This window comes from Sitophilus oryzae, unplaced genomic scaffold (genome assembly GCF_002938485.1).
Source record: "Sitophilus oryzae breed Bouriz unplaced genomic scaffold, Soryzae_2.0 scaffold_934_pilon_pilon, whole genome shotgun sequence".
NCBI lineage: Eukaryota > Metazoa > Arthropoda > Insecta > Coleoptera > Curculionidae > Sitophilus > Sitophilus oryzae.
The window spans coordinates 113,873-138,489 of NW_022147566.1; the positions used below are offsets into that span (position 1 = coordinate 113,873).

A 24,617-nucleotide genomic window follows, 5' to 3' on the forward strand; every position below is an offset into this window, starting at 1 on the left:
TAGAAATCAAGAGTTGATTGTTGTATAAGCTAAATATTTGTCTTTCTCTATGGATAAAACTGACTACAATAAGCTGTTGCTAGGATATTCTATTAATTTTAATTGTTTTTTAGACACTTTGAACGATCGTAAACTAAAAAGTATAAAGTGTAATTGAAACGACTAATTTATTCCACTAATTGCGAGGTTCTGAATGAAGCTATAGTTTGATATAAGTGAAGAATATTAGATATAAATTAAATTAAAATAAAGTTCTTTAATTCAATCCTTCGCAAAATGTATCTAATATGTTAATTACAAAAGTTGCATGTGTTACAATGTTTCATTCAACGTTATAATAATTCGTTATTAATTCCCGGTCTTACGAATACATTTACATATCAAAAACCTTTAAATCCATCGCAGTCTTTCACAGTAATGAGAATTATTTGAATATTAAAATCATTAATTTGGTAATTTAATTTATATTTGATTTGAAAAATGTTTTTAAATATTCTCTTAATAATATATTTTCTTATTTATTATACATTTTTTTTGGTATTATTTTTTATGTGATTTTAGCATCATCTGCTGATGATGCTAACATAGTTAACCAAACGTGCGTTCACTGTTTAAAAGTAAAGTCTTTTAGTGTCTTATGGTGAATTAGTGTTTTATTTTGCTATTGTAACATCATAGATGCCAACTATTCTAACCCCCAACTGTAAACTTACGTTAATGTTAATACAGATTATTAAAACAATTTACAATTCACAAGTAATAATAAAAATAAAAAACATATAAAAATAATAGAGATTAAAATTTAAAAAAGTTATATAGGTATATAAAAATGAATGATTGAATATACAAAAAATAAATGAGCTACGGGAGAGAGCAAGCTTAATTAAAAAACACAAAACACAACTTTTTGGAAGAAATAATGAATAATTATGTAGAAAGGATCTTTGTCATTCTTCTTTATATAGAAATAAATAAATAATTTACTTTCAGATACAAACACGACAAAAACGCTTTAATAGTATCCGTTGTAAGATGCAAGGATTTACCAGCTAAAGATCCAAACACTGGCTCCAGTGATCCTTATGTCAAACTGCAATTACTGCCTGACAAACAACACAAGGTAAAGATTAACCATTACTAAATAAAATTATTATAATTGGCAAAGATTTAAAGAAACTTCATTCAATATATTTTAATTAATAAGCATAGAATCATAAAATATATTATTTCGAATTATCTGATTACACAATCTTGGTTTTATATAGGTTAAAACCCGTGTTCTTCGCAAAACCAGGAATCCCGTGTACGATGAAGACTTCACTTTCTACGGTATCGGTTTCAACCAGCTTCCCAACATCACGCTACATTTCGTTATTCTGAGTTTCGATCGCTACAGTCGTGACGACATTATCGGTGAAGTGTTCTGCGCTCTGAATAATGTAGATGTGGCTCAGATCGAAACTCAGCAGATGGCTTTGTGTCGGGAAATTCAGCCTAGAAGTTTAAAGGTCAGTATTAGAATATGTGCAATTCTTCAGTATGATGTATGATCATAAAAATTATAGGATGTTCAAACCGGTAAAAAATCATGCCTAATACCTTTTACAAATTTTATGTTATGATTTTAAATTTCTCACATTTTATTATAGAGAGAAGACCAGGCTACTAGTAACATAGCAACTTGCCGGACGAATTTACGCTTACCCGATTGCGTTCGTACTTGAGTTTCACTGCCGGCTAGTTGGCTGGTCAGGCAGTAGGCAGTTGCAGTTGTGCTTGGACGGGTCGGTCGTAGCAGACTAGAAATACGACGCGAGGAGTGCCGAGTATTAATTATTTTCATTTTAAGTGTTTACCTTCACTTAAGGTAACATTTAAAATAAAAATACTTAAATATTTATTATTTGAGTGTGTTTATAAGCCAAAACTAAAAATAAATAAATTCTCTAAACTCAAAAGTCATTTCCAAAATTAAAAAATACATCAATAAAATAAAAAAAATAAAATATTACTCTAAATAAAAAAAGTTATAACAAGTGTTCAAAAAGACCACCTTCTTGTGCTAGACAGAAGCCTAGGCGGCCGTAAAATCCCCGTCTTACATTGGCTAACATATTAGGGCTAATAGTTTGGAAAGCCTCTCGTATTTTTACTTGAAGCTCATCCAGATTATTAGCCCTATTATGACCATACACTTTGAATTTTACATAACCCCACAAAAAGAAATCATTGGGAGAAAGATCTGGTGATCTAGCGGGCCACAAAATAGTTCTATATCCACTAATTAAACGGTTGGGAAAAGTATTGTTCAAATATTCTTGAACAATACGGGCATTGTGGGCAGGGCAACCATCTTGTTGAAACCAGGCATTGTGGAATCTTTCTCCCAATAACTCACGAATTCTAGGCACAATCTGCTGCTGTAACAAGTCCAAATACTTTGCAACAGTTAAATTACCCTCTATAAAAAATGGACCAATCATATGCTCCTCTACAAAACCACCCCAAACATTTAGCTTTTTAGGATATTGCGTGCGTACCTCAAAATATCTGTCCAAATTTTCCCGAGACCAATATCGCACTTGTGTAGGGCTATGATGTATCAATAAATGAAAACTTGATTCGTCGGTGAAAACTATAAGCCGAATAAAGTTTTCATCTAAATTGGCTTTTTCCATTACATATTCACAGAATGCCCTACGCCGAAATTGGTCTTTATGGAAAATTTCCTGAGTTTTGCGCGCTTTATACGATCGGTATCCATTCTTTTTAAGGACTCTTTTAACCGTGCTAGGTGAAGAATCTGTTACCTCAGCAATTTGATTACTTGAAAACGTGGGATTTTGATCCGCGGTAGCACAAATGAACACTTGCTTTAACTTCTGTTCTTCATTAATCAACACATCAGGCTTTTTGTGTCTTTGTGGGGACACGCACCCATGTATATTTATTTATTTATTTATTAATACCAGTTAATTTACAATGTAGAAATACATGATAAACCGCAGAGAGACAGAGCTCTGTACGCGGACCGGTTTAACTTAAAAAATTAACAACTAAAAACTAAAAAACTAAGAAGTATGAAACAAAAATAAATATAAATACATACAAAAATAAAGATCAATTACTTATAACTTAAGCTACAGGCGATCAGTATTCCGCCTTAGCCAAAACCTGATAGTTCTCTTCAAATTTTTCTTTTCCACTGTTAAATTTTTCAATTCAGTTGGTAAGAGATTGAAAATTTTTATCGCTTTAATGTAACTGTCTTTATCACTTCCATGTGTTTCAAAATTATTAATAACTCTTGATATAGTAAGTAAGTGTTTACAAAAGTTTGTGGAAAAATTGTTTGTATATCCCGATAAGACCTATTTTGGAAATACCATTTTACAATTTGAATTTTCTCACGAACTTCGTAAACATCCATTATTTTACTTAAAAAATAAATTTTACTCGAGAACTGTCGCGAGAATCTATGAATTCGTTTTGGCTATTAAAACACGAATAAATACAAATTCTGAAACATTCTTATCACATATCTACCTATTTTTATTTTATCGCATTTTTTCGCTTGCTTTTTATCCGGCGGACGGGTATACGCTAATTCGTCCGGTTTTGCCTATGTTACTACTACGGTGGTCCGGTCTGTATATAATTATAAATACATTTAATATACAGGTTGTTAATTTGTTTATTACTCGTGACAAGAGCTTTATGGTTGAAATACGGCAACCTCGGCCCGCTCGTCGATAGACGACGCGACGGGACGAGTCGGCAGAAAACCCTATAAGAGCATGCGTTCTCATAGGCAGTGTTGCCATTCTGTTTTTCTATAAGTAACTGTCCAGTTAAAAACCTGTATACTATACGAATATACACCGGTATACTATTCATGTTTAATAACATAAAGATTTATATAAAATAGGGTTTACAGAATATTGATACTTAACTTTTATATATTTTATCAAATATCAAATTATGTTTTATAGCTAAAAAGAAAAAACATTTTCAAAAAATTAAAAAAAAATTCCCGAACAAAAACTCATAATCGTCTTTCTGGGGTCAAAATATACTCCTCCTAAAAATATTTGCACATATTTAAGACTCATCCTGTATATTAAAATTACAGAAGTTAATAAAAATAAATATTCATTCATAATTTATTTGTATCTGATTCTCAACTTTTTGCAACCCATTTTTCCAATAGTGTTTTTTGAATAAAAATTATTTAACTGTCAGTGTAACTAACTATTAAAATTTAATTGTAAATATTGGTATACCATTTTAGTAGAGCAGCGTTATGAATTCTGTCTTTGTTTTTACAATCTAAAAATTGTAATATTTGAGTTAATATGATAAAATGCGCATTTTTTCTATATAAAAAATAGATGATCTCAGATATAACTCTTTTTAGCATCGTAATATTAAAAGCAAAAAATTAATAATATAAGTATTTAAAATATATTTTGTTCTAATTTTTAGATTCGATCCCAGGGCCGAGGCGAACTATTGGTTTCTCTTTGCTGGCAACCAGCCGCCAATAGATTGACAGTAGTGGTACTTAAAGCCAGAAATCTCCCTAAAATGGACGTGACTGGTAAATACATTTATTAAAATTAATGTTTTGTTAATAATTACTATATTTTATAAACGAAACAGGAGCTGAATTTTTTTATTTTTTTTAATAAATTCACTAGGTTTGGCTGATCCCTACGTTAAGATCTATCTTCTCTACAAAGGCCAGAGAATTTCTAAAAAGAAAACTCACGTGAAGAAGAGGACATTGATGCCGGTGTTCAATGAAAGCTTTGTGTTTGACATTCCAGCAAACAGCCAAACTCTGGAGGGTATCAGTTTGGAGTTCTTGCTGCTTGATTGGGACAGGGTAACTAAGAATGAGGTAAATTACTGTAAAATTTAATACTATACCTTAGTGAATATACATGATATCGTTGTTGCAATATATTCAGCCTTTTTTCTATTGTACTTGTCCACGTAATCTCTAACGTAATCTCTAAATATACATACAAGTTCCTAAAAATTTGGTATAAATTATGACATAGTATTTTTAGAGTGAGATTTTTTTGCTAACTTAACAATATTCTATTTAATTTAGAATAAAAATATATTTTAATCGCATTCTACATCTATGAAATTATTTTGAAATAAATAATAGGGAGAATTTATATATACAGGGTCCAAAAATAGTTCGTCGGGCATTTAATTCCTAGAATATAAAACTTGGGAATTTTATGTAGATGCAAACCTAAAGTAGGTGTAATTTAGGAAAATATTTTAACTTCTATACTGACTCAAAAAAGTGTGAGTGTATCGGGATTAGAAATACAAGAACCTGTCCTGAAATCAAAACTATATTAGGTATTTATTTTAGATGATCTATACTTACTTTGCTATAAGTATCGTAATCTTAAACCATCCAGTGTTCATGTAGAATGTTTGGGGTAGAATTTTGAACATTTTGTATGATTTACGATTACCATTTTTATAGCACAGTAAATATAGACTATCTAAAGTATATATCACAGAATATACTACGACAAAGAAGCCCAAGTTCCTTGTAATAAATCGGTTCCATTTTCTTGTCGCCATCTCTCGTCGTAGTGGACATTTATAGGATAGCCAAAGGGGTGCGGGGCCAAGGAACAGGCGAGAATTATTTTTATTTTAATTATTTTTATTTGCTACTTTTACTTTGCAATTTTATTTTTAAAGCATACCTATTATGTGAAACAATCACATAACTTATTTTAAAACTAAAATTACAAACGGAAACAAAATGAATTAAATAATCTGAAAATCTACTAAGTTTATTTATAAAAAAGTTATGCTATGCAAATTGATATATTAAGTTTAACCTATTTGGTATAATATTGTTAAACAAACATTAACAAGTCATAACATATCAGATTACCTGGTATTGTCGGTAAGCAAAATCTCTGTATAAACATTTTTACATGATTTTGACGACCAGCGCCAACAGTCGTCGTGAATCGAAAACTTTTGCTGGAACCATTTTGAATATTTAATTTACATGGACCTGGCATATATCTAGTATAGTTTTGATTTCAGGACAGTTCTTGTATTTTTAATACTTTTTTAAGAAAGGCTGAAAAATATTTTTTTTATTTATTTTTTAATATCTCTGAAGCTATCGAAATATATTTTCTCATATCTTAGGATTATGTAAAGTGATCTGAAAGGAAGCCAAAAATGCAATAAAATACAGGGTGTTTCTTAAAAAAAATCATTCCGATCCGGAAATACTCTCTGAAAAACATCCTAGTACATATTTTAGGCACGTATTTAGGTCTGCACTTAAAATTCCCAACAAGCCAACAAGTTTTTTTATTCTAGGCGCTACAGATGTTCGACGCACTATTGCCGGACCCTGTATGTGAATGAATATAACCGTTGATTGAAAGAATTGAAACGATACGCAACCTAATGAGTGAATACGAGCCCTTACGTCTCAAATGCTGTACGGTGGAGACACCAATTGTTCTGCGGTCAACGCATAAAACACGCATTTTTCTAATTCGGCCAGCGAAGGCATATCGAAGATGGTGTAGATCTGAAAGCGGCAGTGTTGCCGTATTAAAATGTATAATATACGTAATACGTTTGACAAAAATATCTCTGGATGCAAAATTCGCGTTTTTGCATTGAAAATTTATTCGTGTTAAACATAGAATAAACAACAAAAATAAAAATTATTTTATATGTACTGAATATGTCGTATGGTCAATAAAAGTCGTTTAGTTGGCTTGGGAATTACCAAATTATTGACATTTACCATACTATTTTACATATGAAATAACAGCGATCTTCATTTCCAAACCAACTCTGACGCCGTTCTTTGTTTAATCATACAATAATAAATTAAATTGTTTAATGATAGAAAATTCATATTATTAACGTACTGTACCCAAAATCCCTAAATCTACGGATTAATCAGTAGTTCTGACAATACTGTCTCTGGCAAAATCTCACTCTGTCGACTGAAAGCAGAACTACGGTATAGTATTATTTAACCGCTGCGCTATAAACGATTGTCAGCGCGCAGCGGCGCAAAGCTAAACTAAACCTCGGAATTCTCGGACAGGCTGACGGTAACGCCAGCTACATCTCGGACAGGTTTCGTGCCACGAAATCGACCATAAATTTGCGCATATTTTTATTTCTTCAATCAACGATATAGCATAATATTTTACACATTCTTTTTATCCACTTTTCAGGTTATCGGAAGACTAGAGTTGGGTGGTCCAAAATGTACAGGGTCGGCCTTGACCCACTGGAACGAAGTGTGTAATTCACCAAGAAGGCAGATTGCCGATTGGCACAAACTAAAGGAGTAAAGAACTAGGCCAACTTGCTGTCATTTTTATTTTAAATTAGACACTATTTTTTAAATAATTTTATTATCCTGTTTCATTTGGGTAAATTATTCTACTCGTTTTCAAAATTATATGTTGATAAGGTAGTACGTAAGGGAATAGATATAAAAAAGTTGTTTTGTACGAATGAAAAAAAAATAGAGCATATGTTTTGTATCAGAAAGTACGTAATAATGCTATTCGTGCATGTTGAAGTGACCGAAAACAAGTAAAATGGTAAGTTATTAGTTTATTACTTTTTATTTTTGTGAAGAGTTTATACCGCGTTGGCAACTGTTACTTTTGAGTCGGTATATACATATGTGGAAGTATATCGCACAGGGATCTTATTAAGTCGGAGTGAGAGAGATGCGACGCGCGACGGTGTGCTGTTGCGGCGTTGCCTGTACGCCTTTCCCTATCAAGTAAAGTAAAATCACGATCGCAAACCGCTTATTTTTAAAATACTTTTTTTTCGAAAAGGTAACTAGATAAAATCATTAGATATGTTTCTGAGCATCTGAAATGGAATTATAAGGATATCGTTAGGGTGTCCATTTTTTTATAAAAAGAAAATGTCAGCAATCGCGATAATTTAAAAACTCTACTTTTTAACACATAACGCAACATAACTTAAAAACCACTTTAGATATTGAAACTTTTATTTTTAAAATCGGATATTTTGCAATATGTTTAAATAAAAAAAACGATAAGGTTGTTTTTTTCCATTCAAAAATTTGGAACAACCCATCCATTTACTTTCAGTGCATAGCAATTTTCAGCAATCGTGTAACTTTTTATTTATACAGATTTTCGCATACTGTCTGAAAATATAGCAGAAATGTAAAAAAATATTTTGAACAAACTACAATCAATAATTATTTCTAATAGATTTCGAGATCTCGATTTTTGAATTCAGAGTTCTAATAGCGCTATCACTGTCGAACACCAACTCAATTCCAATTATTTTTACCAAAAATGCAAGTATTTCTAACTTGCACTTAAAATTTTTCAAGCTATAGAAAACATTACAACGACTCGTTAATAAATAAACAAATAATAAATTATCACGAGACGTAATTAAATCGCAAAGGTGAACGCATGATGTACACCTTTCCCTGGAACTTTAAGTACTGACAGAGGTACTGATTGGGTCGACCGGTCGACTGCGACAAATCTGCTATATCTCCTTCCACGTATTTTAGCGATGTGCACAGTCTCTCGGTTTATTTCATACGTTTGGCAACGTGTTTACTGTCCTCTCTTTGTTCAGTACATTATAAACGCATTGTACTCTTCTTACATACGGAAATCTCGACACAAGACTAACTTTTGCCAGCTCTTAGTAGATCTCTATGGATATATTAGACCTAAAAATATAATATAATATGAAGTGTTAACTAAAAACACAAATAAGACATTATTTGTTAAAGTAAATAAACAGTTTATATTTTCTACAATACTAAATATAATTCTCCATCACCAATACACTAAATATAACACTAAATTTATAACATTTATTACAATAACGCACTATAATAAACATTTTACTTGTTTTAATAGTACCTCCTTAATTAAAAAAAAGCTTTTCTATTTTAAGTAACTTGGTACACCTTATGAATTTGGTAAAATAAATGATGTGCTAAAATATCTTAAAATTAAAGATATAAACATATAAAACTTATAATGCTTCTGTGTCTACTACAATAGGAAAAGCAACTTGCATTCGAGCAGCACTTGAAGTAGTAGCACCTCTGGCGGAGCCTCTGTTATATTATTGTACATAATCTTATCTGTATAATTACTTAAGAGTATTACATAATTTAGGTAAATAATTTCACTCTAGCTAAATTTTAACAAACGATATTATGAAGTAAAACATAGGAAGAAATAAAATATAAAAGAATTAAGTAGTTTGCACAGTATAATTTTCATTTTATTCGTAATGGGATTAATACGATGATTGTTGAAAAATAGTATATTATACAGTATGTCCCCGGATTATCTTTACAAGAGGAAACACTTTTATTATTGATATTTTGAGAAAAATGCATCCTTTATAAAAATGTTTCCCCGTTTTAAAAATGGTCAATCCTGTTTATGCCTTTCCAAATTTCCATACCGTTTCAGAGAAAATTAAGAAAACAAGATTATGTAGTTAAATTCTTTCTAAAGCTTCATTCAGAACCTCGCAATTAGTGGAATAAATTAGCGGTTGCAATTAGCGTAGAAGTTTGTTTCTGTAATTTCAATGTAAGCATTCAGAACGTCTAAATTAGTGGTAATCATTTTCAAGTAGTAGAAAAAAGTTAACAAACTTTAGACATTTCCATTAATTATACTTCAAAATTTGCGGGGAATTTCATTTTGACCTTTGATTATCATCCGTCAAGAGAAGTTTTTTAGACATTGTGAATTGTGAATGATCGTAAACTAAAATGTATAAAGTGTAATTGAAACCACTAATTTAATCCACTAATTGCGATGTTCTGAATGAAGCTAAAGTCCTAAAAATTAAGTTTTTCAAGTTTTTGTTTCCCAAGTTTTAGTAAAAATTTGCATGCAATACATACATATTTTTCTTCTTTCAAGCATTGTGCGGTGTTGCCATGCTCTTTCTTATTTACTGACTGAACTTAAAAACTACAGTCTTAAGAATTTAACTTTTATATTAATAAAAGTAAAATTCACTCTAATTTTGACTACTTTTAGGATATACTGTTTTTAACCAATAGTTCAGTAAATAAGAAATAACATGGCAACACCGCATAAAGAAAGCGAAAAACAGTGTATTGTATGCAAAATTTTATGCTGTATCCAATTCTGTACAGAAAAAGAGGGGTTGCAATTTAAAAAAAAACCTATACATCCTATATCCTAAACAATGGGCTCTTTCACTATATTTTGGAATTTGCATAATTGATTAAAGCAATTAATTCTAGAATTTTCTGCTATCTCACTTTCGAAAAATTTGAAATCGTTCTTAAGAAAATAAATAAAAACAAAAAAGCCCAGAATAAAAATCCCCACTTTATTTTTAATACGTCACACCTGGCATGTTGAAAAGCGGCAACACGGCCGGGCTACCATGCTGACCCTCCACCACCTCCACACAAGGCTATTCAACCTTTTCCAATATGGCGGTGATAGAAGTGGTTTATTTGGCGCGTATTTTAAAACCTGTTTTATTTCCAAATAAACATTTTTCACACAAATGTCGGGTTAGATTACATAATATTTCACTAATTTTTTAATATACAGGGAGTCTAAAGCTCTCCACATAAGTATGGCATTTTTTGTATTATTACTTTTATGAAAACATCAGTTAGTTACTTTTTATAAAAAGGTCTGCTTATATAGGGTGTTCAAAATCATCGGAAAAAGAAATAACCAGAAATATATGACAGAAAATAGCAATATAAACTAAATATTCAATTGCAAACACTTACCTACCATAGTTTAGAATTTACTGCACGTTTGATAAATATATACTATTATGGACAGTATAGGAAGTTACTTGTCTTAGTAAAAGCCTTGGTAAATGCTCTTGGTGTAAACTACACTGACTTGGGTCAAAAAATATAGAATATTTTTCCTATGTTTTGCAGCATTACACAAATGGGAATAAATTTAAACTATAATAGATTTTATATAGAAAAAAAAACTAAATACCTTTTTATAACGTCATTCCTTTTTTTTTGTATAGTTCTTCAATAAAATATTGGATATTCTGAACAAGATGGATTTATTAATAAATTCTGACATATGTGAGGGGCAATTTTGACCTAAAAAAAGACTTACATCCAGGCCATTTATATTTTCAAATGTGAATGTTGTCAATATCTTGTGAGGTAAGTGTAAGCAGTAGCCATAACTACATCCTTACTAGGGTAACAACAGAGGCTTTGGCCTTTGGCCTTTTTGAGGCATATTTAATGCACTTCTTACCCGAAAACTACTAGTAGGAGTGAAATTATCTCTTTTAATAGCTGTCAACCATTTTTTACGAAGCTCGTCATTTTTGTTTTGTTTTGGTTTGGTTTGGTTTATTTTTTTTTGGTTTTCACAAACCTTGGGACCCCCTCTATAATTCTCGTGACAATTTGGAACAGAGCATGTAAAAGCTATGCTACAATAAAATGTTAATAACTGCCCTTTAATACCTATCTTTTGATTATTGTAAGTAACCATTATAAAGTACTATGCAGACTGGCGGTGAAGGCTTTTTACTCATTTAGGTGTAATATCTTGATAAATACTTCTAGTTTTTACCTTAAAATAATTAATAATAGAGGAGTACGACAAGCACAAAAGTTTGAAGTTTACACTGTTATTTTATCACAATTTTCTGATCACACAATGCACTGAAGACTAAGAATTAAGCAAACGTGTTGCTTACAACAAACTAGAGATAATTAATTATTTCTGGTATGCAATCGGAACGAGAAACCACTACCGGCTTTTCAGTTTAAAGGTAAACAATTTAATAATGCGCTACCTTCGCCGCCATATTTGCCTTGCCCATATCATTTTGATTAGCCTTGAGTTGAGGTGGTGCTGGTCAAACCAAATCGCAATGTTGCCAGTTTTTGACTGGCGCACGAGCACGGTTCTGCAATATGATTGGGCGTATTTTTCATACGTCATCAATTGGCGCTTTAAAATTATTTCAAATTAAAGCAATTTTGAGAGCCTATAAAAAATTATTCAATGTCATGGAACTATTTTTTTGGATAAATATACTGAAAATAGTCTTCTATTTCAGATTTTGTCCTTGAATTGGTTTTTTTATTTTTTGTGAAAGAGCCCATTAAAAAATAAGTCACATTATCATACAGGATATTTTTTAAAGCTACTACAGTTGTATTTAAAATGTTATATCTCAATTTTTATAAATGCAACAATGATTTTTAACAATCATCCCAGAAATTCATTACTGCATTATTTAAGTTTTTAGGTATTTATCATTTTTTATTAATGATTATAATATTATATTTGATTGATTATATTTTATGTGATATGACAAATCGATTATGGGCAGGGTTTTGCGCTTAGCGCTTAGAAATATTAATACCGATGTTGCAGAATATAAAAAAATGTATAATAAACTAAGCATTATAACCCTAAATCTAAAAATAAGAGATCTGTTTAAAAACAAAACAAAGTAGAGTATGTTCTTTTTGAAAAATGCGATACAATGTCCGCAAAAATGTCACGATTTTTTTATTATTAAAGACTTTTTTTATTATTTAATGACAGATTATTTTTGGTGAGCTACTTTTGAGACGCACCCAGTATATACCGGGTGCGTAAAATAAAAACTATGTTGTTTTATTGTTAAACCACTGCAAATGCATAAAAAGTACGTACATGGGATTAAAAATATAGGGCTTTGAAGATAAATAAATAGATGTAGACAAAATATTGCATTGCCCAATCTCACCTGTCTTTAATAATATAAAAATCCCAATTTAGAGAGACTTTTTCGCGAACACTGTATATGTGTTTAATACTATCTTTATTTAAGTTAACAACCAACATATAATTTTAGTTACTCTAATTTGTGATAAAAAGAAGAAAGTTAAGTTAAGGATACGTATTGTATAAAAAGTACCAAAACTACTAATAATTATATTAACCAGTTAATTTATTCTTCGCGGTTAAATTAATTATACCATTATGATATTAATATACATATTTTATTTATATACAACATAACAGAAACTATATACCCGCTTTAGTCGTAGAAAACTTTATTGTCGAACAACGAGCAACACGCCATATTGAATTCGTTTTATCTTATTAACATACTAATAACACGCACATATCGGTCACAGTTTCAGTAAAAAGATCTATTTTTGTGCTCCCTCTGTATAATATTATAATGTCAATATTCGATAAAAATACGAATGCGTTAATTAGGCTCAATATGGCTGTCATTTATTTAGCTGTCAAGGTTGAATTATTACAGCTGACAGATTATTTTTATTTAATAAATGACAAGAAAACATATTAAAAAAAATGTTAAACTGTAACTTTTTAACATAAATAATATCAATAATCTAATTTTTGAAACGGTACCACAAAACATTCGCCTTTAGAACATTTTCTGTAATGGCAATAACAAAAAGCAAAAGCTATACTGTGCGAACAAACACTAGAGGCGCTACTAGCCATTAAAAAGTCTTTGAATAAGAAGACTAAGGAAGGAGCATAATGCTATCCATGTATTCATGCATGATGGGCGGAAAAAGGACTCTAGGGTGGGGATCCTTGACAGATCTGTTTGACGATTCATTTGACACATTTGAATTTGATTTGAAATTTTGTGGATTTGTCAGTCTTTACGGAGCTTATTTTATGTTATTTATTATTTATTCTACTACTGATAGTTGTATGAGGGTAGTAAATCTAGATGGAAATTGTGGCAGAACTTAAATTAACAGTGACACTATCGCGATTTATCGAAAAAGACTCTAAAATAGTTGGTTGTGTAGCGTGCGGTAGATCTCGGTAAAAATCGAGTGAAATAATGGACCAAATCAAACGTTTCGCTAGTAAGTGACTATACAATACATACGTGTAGTAAACCGATCATTTCATGTATGTAGTGCGCGAACAAACTCAAGGGGGCGCTTTCTTTACTTTATTTTAATGACATATAAGTCAAAATTCTGAAGGGGGATGGTTTGTGATCGGTACGGGGATGTTTTGCGAAAGAATAACATTTTTTCTTGTCATTTTTATTCACATTATTGAAAAATATCTAACAAATTATTTGAAGCAAGCAAAAAACGGACTCGTTTGGAAGGGATTTAACTGTACCTTCTTATAATTTGATTAAATATTTTCACACTCAAATTCATTTGAAATAATTATTATATTAATATGTGTATTTAATAAGATTTAGGAGATTACTTAAAACCTTTTAAAACTATTGTACATTCTTAAATTAGTTAGAAAAGTTCTCTTTCTAACTTCACGGGTTCAAACACCAAAGATTACACTTTAGTCTGTAGGCAAACGTGTACAGGGTGGTCTCAAATTCAACCAAAATTCCCAGATTCTATGACACTCTCTATAACGTCTGAATATTATGCTTATCGTAAATAAACACAAGACTTGCAATGTGTACGTATATTAGAATAACCTCTATGTGTACAGGGTCATTAAAAAAATACAGGTGCAGAATGTCAGATTTAAGTAAAAAAAGAACACTATAGAAACTATATAAATATGGTTCTCATAAAAATGACTGTAAAATTAAAAATACCTGTATTTTTTGGCAGTCTCTTTCAAAGCATACCTATTTTACTAGTTCGCATTCCCATTTCTTTGTAGACTTTAGCATTAAACTTAATGGAACAAAAGAATATAAATAATTTATTTTTCACGTAAATTTTAGTAGCTGTTCGATCAAGTATTGTATAGTATGTAGGCTTATGAACATAATTTTTGTATTAGACAAGATCTCATCTTGTTTTCGAATGTCCATCTGCTGACGTCATTTTGGATTTCCAACCCATATGAATGTGTATATATAAATAAAAATAAATGTTCAAAAAACCTTTGTAAATGTTGTTTTGTTGTTAACCCCAAAATATAGTCCAGTCGAGATATTAAATCCCGTGAGTTTTTTTTGGGAGCCTTTTTTATGATTCTAAATATTTTTTTTGTGGTGAAATTAAGCGTAGAAGTCACTTCGAAAATTTTGGCGTTTGGTCGGTACATTAAAAATTATACCAGCAGAAAAAAAAAATAAAGGTGTAAATAAAAATAAGATGTTTCCTCTCGGAAACGGTAAGTAGCTAAACGACTGGTGAAGCCTCTATAGATAGAGCTAGTGGTGCTCTATATTCGCACTATTTAAACTGTGTTTCGACAATGCATAGTTTCCAAGATATTTAGTTTGAAAGATTTCGATTGTCGATTTTGTGGATTCCCTTTAATAAAATGTTTTTTTTTGCCACTGCAAGAAAATCTACAAAATAAAATAGTTATTTTATATGAACACTTCTGCGTTAATCCCAAACGGAAACTACTTGTCAGAAGTTAGGTTTAAAGATTGCCTTAATTTGCCTAACGAAAGAAAAAACATTTTTTGTCATTTTAACAGAACCTCAACGGTTTTGTAGACGTATCTGTTTAAAAAAAACTAAAGTGTTCTCGAATAGTTGAATTTAAATATTTTTAAATTTTTTTTTTCTTTATTCTTTGTATTTTTTTGCTTCCGACGACGGAAAGAACTTAGAAACTTTCCGAAACGTTAAGCATTTTTTTGTTCGTTAGGCAAATTTGTATATGGCCACATAGGTATAGACATTTTTTAGGTTATACTGTATTTTAAAAAAATTGCCGAAAATGAAAACTTGAAAGATGTACTTTTTTGACAATCTGTGTATACTAAAATATTTAACTAATCAATCTGCGTCGATCCGCGCCCGAAAATCTTTCAAAATCGGAATAAGCGACAAAAACTCGATTTTGGCCAGGAAATTTTTTTTGAAAATTTTGCTTTTTTCACATTTTTTAGGGTATCTACCAAACCCTTTAATTCTAAGAAACCATATATATGCACCGTCTGATAGACGACTGATGGCGCCCTCCTATGGGCTATTTTTCGTTTCTTAGATTTTCATTTTCAGAAAACGATTTAAAGTTCAATTTTGCCAAATATCTCGGAAACGGTAAGTAGCTAAAGAACCAGGGAAGCTTACAGGGTACGAAAAAAAAATAAAAACCTATTTTTTCAATTTCGGCATTCGCCTAAAATAAATAAATAATTTTATAAAACATGTCAAAGTCATCACCATTTTTTTGTTATCTTTCTTATCACTATTGGTCATAAAATGAGAAAAAAAATGCTTATACGTTACGCAATTTGGGATTAAAAAGATAAACTGCCGATAAATAAACCACAGTAGGAAAAATTATTATTTAATTTAGTTTTATATTTTGCCAAAAATACCTATTCGCTCATATCTCCTATCTTTCCTATTTTTTTTTGTAGAAATAGACAATATAATTAAAATTTTCAATATTATTTCTGATGACGAGAGCTCAATTTTTATCAAAAACATGATGGTGAAAACCGCACATCGATATCTGTTACCGTTTCGGAGTTACGAAGTGCTTTTTTCAAAAATGTGCATTTTTAACAAATCGCAGTAACTTTTTTGCTATGGAAAATTTGGTATCTTTATGAAAACATTTTCAAACTTTTTATGTAGAATTTAATGGTTTAACTATACTTTTTTTTAAATTAATGATTTAAGAGTTGTCAACATAAAAATTGACTTTTTATTTGGGACACCCTGTATATTTTTAATTAACTAAAAAGAACTTAAAACTACCTTTCCAAAAATATAGCACACTTGATATTTCGTTATTTTTTGTTTTGTTTCCTTTAAAAAACAGGATTATTAAAATTTCGCCATTTTTAACTAGTAAGCTTTGGATCCCTTATTGATGATCTGCGCCTAACGGAACTCGAAAACATATTTTTCCAGTAAGACGAGACACCGCCTCAGAACGCTGAAATTATCAGCAAATTTTTGCAGCAAATTTCGAGAATATTTGAATAGCTAACCAACATCCCAGCCGTTGGCCGTCCAGGCCGCCGGACTTCTGAGTGCCTATGGATTTTTATCTTTGCGAAAGAATAAAGGTTCTTATTTTTAAATTGCCCGTATAATCTAGACAAGAATTAGAAGTACTTAGCGGTTATGCGATGATCTTTCACCCCCACTGAGTTAATGAATTCCGCGAGAAATGTTCACAAACGGTCTCTCCTTAACAGAAGACGGTTAATATGTCGAACACCTGTAGCAAAATCTCATAAAAGCTTTGTTTGCTATTTATTTTTATTGTTATTAGACATAGTTTAAATGTGCCGATGTTGCTAAATATAGTCTAAATTGTTATAAAATTCTGCATCTCTCATTGCACATATTATTTTCGTTTTAATTGCTGCTCACAGTTAGAATGTTTTGCATTACAGTCAGCGTCGTTCAAAGCCTACTTACTTAAGATGGGAAAATTTTCATAAACTCTATATCTCGAAGAGGAATCGAGCAAAATATCAAGTGTGCTATATCTTTGAAAAGGTAATTTTAAACTCTTTTCAATGAATTAGAAATATACAGGTTAACTATTAAATTCTACGTAAAAAGGTGCTTTAGAAATGTTTTCATAAAAATACAAAATTTTCCATAGCAAAAAAAGTTATAGCGATTTGCATAAATTGTACATTTTTGAAATTAACCCCGTAACTCCGAAACGGTAACAGATATGCGGTGTTGACCATTATGTTTTTGATAAAAATTGAGTTCCAGACACCGATATTAGTTTGGTCTATCTTCTATAGAAAAATGTGTTTCCCTTTAAAAGCGTCCGATTTGGCCAGGGACGCGCCGTCCATCAGTAGCGTAACTTCAAATGTGAGGCCCCGCCGCAAGATTTTTTAGGGGCCCTTATATTAAAATAAAAAAAACACTAAAAAACATAATATAGCTTTATGTAGGTATATCAAGTCATTTAATATATAAAAACAAAAATTTAACTTATTCCACATAAGAAAAAATAATAATAAAGGAACATAAAAAATAAAACATTACAAAATAAATCAACATAAAACAAAACTTAGGTACTAAAAGAAAACTAAATAATAAAAATAAATAAACATAAATAGAATTTTTCTAATAAAACTATGATTCAAATTAAAATAAATTAATAGGAACAAATAAAATGTAAAAAAGGAACAGATAATGCGGGGCCCTCAAAATCACGAGGCCCCCCGCCGCTGCTGGTGCAGCGGGGCCTACGATACGCTACTGCCGTCCATATGGGCAAGATCGTGCGGCGCACGACGGCGCCAAAGCCCTAAAGGCGCCTGCGGTCACTGACTTTAAAAAATAATAAACCCATTTTTTGGAACTTATCAACAAATTAACATAAAATTTAAGTAATACTTTTATCTATGAACGCTAGTGGTGAAAATATATTATCCACCAATGTCGAGCGCCGCGCTTCTGGTCATTGGAAATTTTGGCATAATATTATAATATTGGAGAAAAGCGCCTACCCTTATTTCGCACGACGCCGACGGCACCGAAAATACTTGGCGCGTCCCTGGATTTGGCCCACCCTGTACAGGGTCTCCCATTTTAGTTGAAATCATACGGTATCTCCCATAGACTTAATTTTATTTTAAGTCTATTGTACCTCCGTTATTCGTGAAGATAGAAGAGTGCGGTTTGCACAAACCTGGGCCACTTTTTTGTCAAACGAAAGATGCCGTAAACCAAATTTTCATAGCCCACTTCGTTTCTGAGCTACAGGGTCTTTTTGAAAATTTTGCAATTTGGGACACCCCCTGTATCTCTGTTATTGTTAAAGGTATCGACAAGTTGAAAACTGTTTATTGTAGAACTTTATACGTAGGATAGAGTGGCGTAGTCTGTTATTCTACGAAAGAATATTTTTAAAGATACGAACTAAAGTTATGTTTTTTTAAGTGGAACACCCTGTATATTTATAAATTATATGATCTGGCTTACCATAAGCTTCTCAAAAATATATATCATTCTATATTTATTTTTATTATTTAATGCAATATTTTAAAAAAAACATTAAAAGATAAAATTTATTAGTAGGCCATGATTAATAATAAAAGAAACTCAAGAGAAATTAAAAGTATACTGCTATCTGTCTTTTGTTTTATTTTGAGAGCCACTAATAAATTCTTTATATATTAGGGAAACTTACCTCTCTACCGCTGTTTGTAAATCTTGGAAGCTATCGTATCGGGACTTTTAAATATTCCTTTAGCTAATTTACGTGAAATATACTTTCAGCAAGTTGGGGCTTCCTCTCACAACTTAACTTACAACAAAAATATTAGAATTTTGTTAAATTATTATTTCTCAAATCAATGAATTGGACCAATGGATCCATATGATGGCCTCCCTTATTCCCGGATTTGTCCGTTCTCAATTTTCGGGATTTTTGAAGTATGAAATATATCGTGGCAACTAACACAATGTCGAACGCCTGGAAAATGCTTTAATAATGCAAGCTTTTAGATATTTGCAAACCCATCTCGTTATAATAAATTCCGTTATAAAAAAAGAAAAATATATTCAGAGCTTCAGGGGTAACAGTTCAAAAGTAAAATATATCAATTCCAAATAAAACTTTAATATTTGTATGACTATTTTAGTAAATACCATTTTTTATTTTTTGTTATTTATCACCACCTACTAATAAGAAAACGATATATTTTAAAAATTGCAGTAAATAGTGGAAATAAATATAGAGTGATATATATTTTTGAGAAGCTCATAGCAAGGCGGATCATACGATTTATAAATATACAGGGTGTTCCATTTGAAAAAACATAACTTTAGTTCGTATCTTTAAAAATATCTTTTTCGTAGAAAAACAGACTACGTAACCGTATTCTACGTAAAAAGTTCTACAAGAATCAGTTTTCACCTTCTCGATATCATCCATAATAACGGAGATACGGAAGCTGTTCCAAATTGCAAAATTTTCGAGAAGACCCTGTAGCTGAGAAACGAAGAGGGCTATGAAAACATTGTTGACAGCATTTTCCGTTTGACAAAAAAGTGAGACAGGTTTGTGCAAACGGCATCCTCCTATTTTTACTATTAACGGATATACCGTATGATTTCAACCAAAATGGGACACCCTGTACAATAGAATTACTTTTATTAAAAATGATAGATTTCATTAATTACAACATTTCATTAACATTCAATGGTCCAATACGAAAATGTAAGCATTTCAATGGATTCATTCCTGGATTTCCGACTCTTAGTCTGTATAATGATTTCTAACTATATATGATTCATTAAACGAATTGCGATATATCATCCTGTATAAACTTATCGACGAATTAAAGGCTTATCTCGTTAACTTATCAGTCGAACTAATTGTAAACGTATTTTTAAGATACAGATTAAATAGTGTTTAGAACACAGGTGTAAAAGTAATGTGATTAAAATGCTTTACGTCGTTCCCTATTGCAATCATATGAAATAATATCGCGCTTTTCTTGTTTTTGTTATGTACTTGAAACTAAAAAACAATGGAACAAACAAGTGATTCAACTAAAGAAGAATACACATACCTAGAGAAACTTTTCGAAAATGAATTTAAGGAAGCTGCTTTCCTAACAGGGTGTATAGAACAGTCACAGAAACATATTATATTTCCTGAAAGTCCAATTGATAAAACAAGTGATGATGAACAGGAAAAAAGAGATCAGGATCAGGAAACGAAGAAGAAGGATGAAGCAACTCTAAACGTGCCTGATGATGAACAAGTAGAGTTGAGAAGAGTCAAAAGTTTGAGATCGAGAATTCGAAGTAGTGTGCGCGAATCGCTTAAATTGGTTATAAACATAAGACCGAAAAGTGAAAGTTTTATTCAGAGTCGGAGTTTCGGTAGAAATATATCTCCGGTGAATTTTAACAAAATTGAAGAACGAGAAGAGCTGCCCAAGAAATTGGAGAGGTCCGTTTCAAGCAAAGGTACAAAACAAAACTAGATATATAATGTGAAAGCTATTCTCTCAAAATGATAGTTCTGCGTTTCTAAAAATAACTAAAACTTATAAACCGTATTTTGTCTATTTTAGTATTCTAGAGGGTGTTTCAAAAAACATGTGCCATCTCTTGTCGGGAGATTCCTCACGTAAAAATAAGATTTATTTTCCATATCAACATAGGTCCGATTCTGGTTTGTTTCGTAGCTACAGGGTGTTAAAGTCATATTTTAATGCTAAAAAAGTGTCAATAAATTCATCAGGGACGTGCATATGGGTTATCACTAGAATATTTAAAAAAACATGTGCGCCACTGACTTTTTTTTTTTTAATATCCAAATCGTGTAGGCCGTTAATGCTAATTAGAAATTATCTCTTGATATTTTATCAAATTCGGCCTCCTTGACGAGATACCCGCAATTTTATCAATCACAATTAATAAAATTAAAATAAAAATTAAATTAACGAATCATATATTTTTACCTAATTTATTATTAAATATTATTACTATTAGTTATTATTTCTATTAATTATTATTACTATTGATCCAACCTACAGCAATTTCAAATATAAAAATAATGGCATTTAAGATAATTACAATAAACCTAATTTTAAAAAGTTTTAGCATCCTGTAACTCTAAAACTATGCATTTCCATACCCATGTTTAGAAGAACTCTTTTCATATTTTTTGATGAGGAATCTATGAGTACTTATTTAAAACTTTTGTTGCTATTAGACTTAGATCAAGGCAAATTAATAAAATTGCGTCAAGGAGGCCGAAATCGACAAAATATCAAGAGACCACTTTTAATCGGCATTAAACTGCTTACACAATTTCCCTAACAAGAGAAAAAAAAAGTTAGTGGCGTACATGTTTTTTTTTAGAAGAATATTCCAGTGATAACCCATATGCACGTCCCTGGTGAATATGTCGACACTTTTTTAGCTTTAAAATATGTCGCATTTATAGTAACTTTTACCATCAAAATTTTATTCGAAACGCTAAAAGTACTTGTAAGAAAATTATAATAAATCGAAAATTAATAATATTAAGATTTTAACACCCTGTAGCTACGAAACAAAGCAGATTTGGACCTATGTTGATATGAAAAATAAATCTTATTTTTACGTAAGGAATCTCCCCACGAGAGATGGCACATGTTTTTTGAAACATCCTGTATAAAGCGACATCGAGTAATAATAACATACAGGGTGAGTTTCCTACGATGTTCTCTATGGGTATCTCGGAAACTACTGGAGATAGAGAGTCGGTTAAATAGGGAAAGAAATGCAGTTTTGTGGGGTCATAAACATGCGCCTTTCAGATTTTTGAAAAAGTTCATGGCTTACTAATTTAATTAAAATTTCGAAAAAAACAAATTTTGGCTATTTCAAAAATTGTCCCTAATTCCATTATACGCTATTTTAGACAAAAAGTTTTCAGATAAAAGTTGTAGATAATCACATCCTTAATGTGATTGTGTCCTCCGTTTTTTTTCTAAAGCCTGTCATTTTTGGGATATGACACAAACATATAGGTATTTTTTTAAATGGAAACCATAGCTGGCCCTGACTTCATAAAAAGCGCCATTTTTTACACTTTTCAGCGATATAAGCTATAATATGTTTTTTTCGAAAAATTACTTTAGCCAATCCGAGTTATAGCCAATCCTTATAATTTTTAAACAATTTCACTTAGTTAGCCATGGAAACAAGTTTAATCATCTTTGCTCTCAGAAATGTAAAGCTGTCACATCCAAATTTTGTAAATTAAAATAAACAAAAATTGTAAATATGAATTTTTCAAATGAAGAAAAGCGTGTAGGATTATTGGTTCAACTTTTCTTGGCCATACATTTTCGAGCATACGTTGATCGTTTTTTAGAGAACGTGTTTTAAGACATTTTTGAAAAGCTAAATTTATTTATAGCCAATTCTAATCTTTGTAGACTATTGCATGATATTCTTCTTCTTTTATGATTTATAACTTATAAAAAGTCTGAATATATTATTAAAGGGTTCTTTACAATTTACATTACACAAACTAACACTTAAAAAAATATTATCACTACATATATTTTAAGCTATTTTAGAGAATGTTCAAAAAAAACCGTCATTGTTTTGAGTTGCCTCTTTAAAAGTGAATTACTACCTATTCTCACAGAACGACCGGTCGACTTAATTAAACTTCTCTCGTACCGCCACAACGAGTGCTTCTCTTAATTCATAAGTTTTTTTGTAAACCTTATTGCTAACCATACCGCATAAAAAAAGCTAAAATGGATAGGTCAGGTGATCGAGGAGGCCCATGCAATTGGTCCACCTCTTCCTATCCCTGAGTTTGCATTATTATGACATAAATAATTTTTAATATTTTTTTCATTATGGGGGGGGGTCATAATGAAAGTCATGTTGGAACCACTCTATTGATGCGCGAGTATCTACATGCTCCTCTTCACTTGAAAAATTCATATTTACAATTTTTGTTTATTTTAATTTACAAAGTTTGGATGTGACAGCTTCACATTTCTGAGAGCAACGGCGCGGCGATTGAACTTGTTTCCATGGCTAACTAAGTGAAATTGTTTAAAATTATAAGAATTGGCTATAACTCAGTAATTTTTCGAAGAAAACATATTATAGCTTATATCTTTAAAAAGCTTAAAAAATGGCGCTTTTTATGAAGTCATGGCCAGTCAGTCATGGTTTCCATTTAAAGAAGTCAGTCATGGTTTCCATTTAAAAAAACATATGTTTGTGTCATATCTCAAAAATGACAGGCGTTAGAAAAAAACGGAGGACACAATCTCATTAAGAATGTGATTAGCTACAATTTTTATCTGAAAACTTTTTGTCTAAAATATATTATAAAGGAATTAGGGACAATTTTTAAAATAGCCAAAATTTGTTTTTTTTAAATAGCTAGTAAGCCATGAACTTTTTCAAAAATCTGAAAGGCGCATATTTATGACACCACAAAACTGCAATTCTTTCCCCATTTAACCGACTCTTAGAATTTTTTTTTAGAATTTAGAATGAGTGGGAGGGGGGTTAATCACTTCGACCTTACAGATCCATTGTGTCCCCCTTTCTTGAATCATAACTCATCATACAGTCCCAGGATTTTGACAAAAGCCAGTATCTGGGACGGTTTTATAGAGGGTAGTTCTCCATCTCCAATATCAGTCGTACCAAAATTCATGGCACGAATGGTTGTCGTCTCGGCGCACTCAGTGATGAGGTGTACTGATGTTTCCCCATCTTCCCCACAGAATCTGCATTCGCCGTTTCTTCTTAGTTTCAATCTACTGAGGTGTTCATTGAGGAGACAGTGTCCTGTTAAAACCCCGTGACAATCCGAAGATTGTTCTTACTCAGACCCAGGAAGATCTGTGATTTTTCTTCATCATAAGCCCTCAGAAACTTCTTCGAGTGTCTTAGACCATTGGAAAATTTCCATTCCAGGTTGCGGATGGAATCTTCCAAGTTCTTGAGTTCCGCCTTGAGTTGGTTACCACTTGGAAAGCAGAACGGTTCTGGTTCAGTTAGTGGAGTGTTCGCTGCTTTCCTAGCTAGATTATTTGCTTTTTCATTGCCTTCTATCCCTTGGTGAGCAGGCACCCAGTGTAGGAGGACTTTGTTTTCTTTG

At 31.3% G+C, this 24,617-nt stretch overlaps 2 protein-coding genes across 2 annotated transcripts in view; both read left to right on the forward strand.

Annotated features, from left to right (window-relative positions):
• The window catches only part of LOC115890850 (synaptotagmin-11), a 46,404-nt gene extending 38,618 nt beyond the window's left edge, over positions 1-7,786 (forward strand). Inside the window, exons 5-9 of the mRNA XM_030911202.1 lie at positions 991-1,120; positions 1,266-1,508; positions 4,486-4,600; positions 4,701-4,903; positions 7,260-7,786. Of these exons, the coding sequence (XP_030767062.1) occupies positions 991-1,120; positions 1,266-1,508; positions 4,486-4,600; positions 4,701-4,903; positions 7,260-7,379 (811 nt within the window). The 3' untranslated portion in view covers positions 7,380-7,786. The remainder of the gene's footprint in view (positions 1-990; positions 1,121-1,265; positions 1,509-4,485; positions 4,601-4,700; positions 4,904-7,259) is intronic.
• A 12,616-nt stretch (positions 7,787-20,402) lies between these two features.
• The window catches only part of LOC115890854, a 58,227-nt gene continuing 54,012 nt past the window's right edge, over positions 20,403-24,617 (forward strand). Inside the window, exon 1 of the mRNA XM_030911205.1 lies at positions 20,403-20,953. Coding sequence (XP_030767065.1) covers positions 20,509-20,953 — 445 coding nt within the window. The 5' untranslated portion in view covers positions 20,403-20,508. The remainder of the gene's footprint in view (positions 20,954-24,617) is intronic.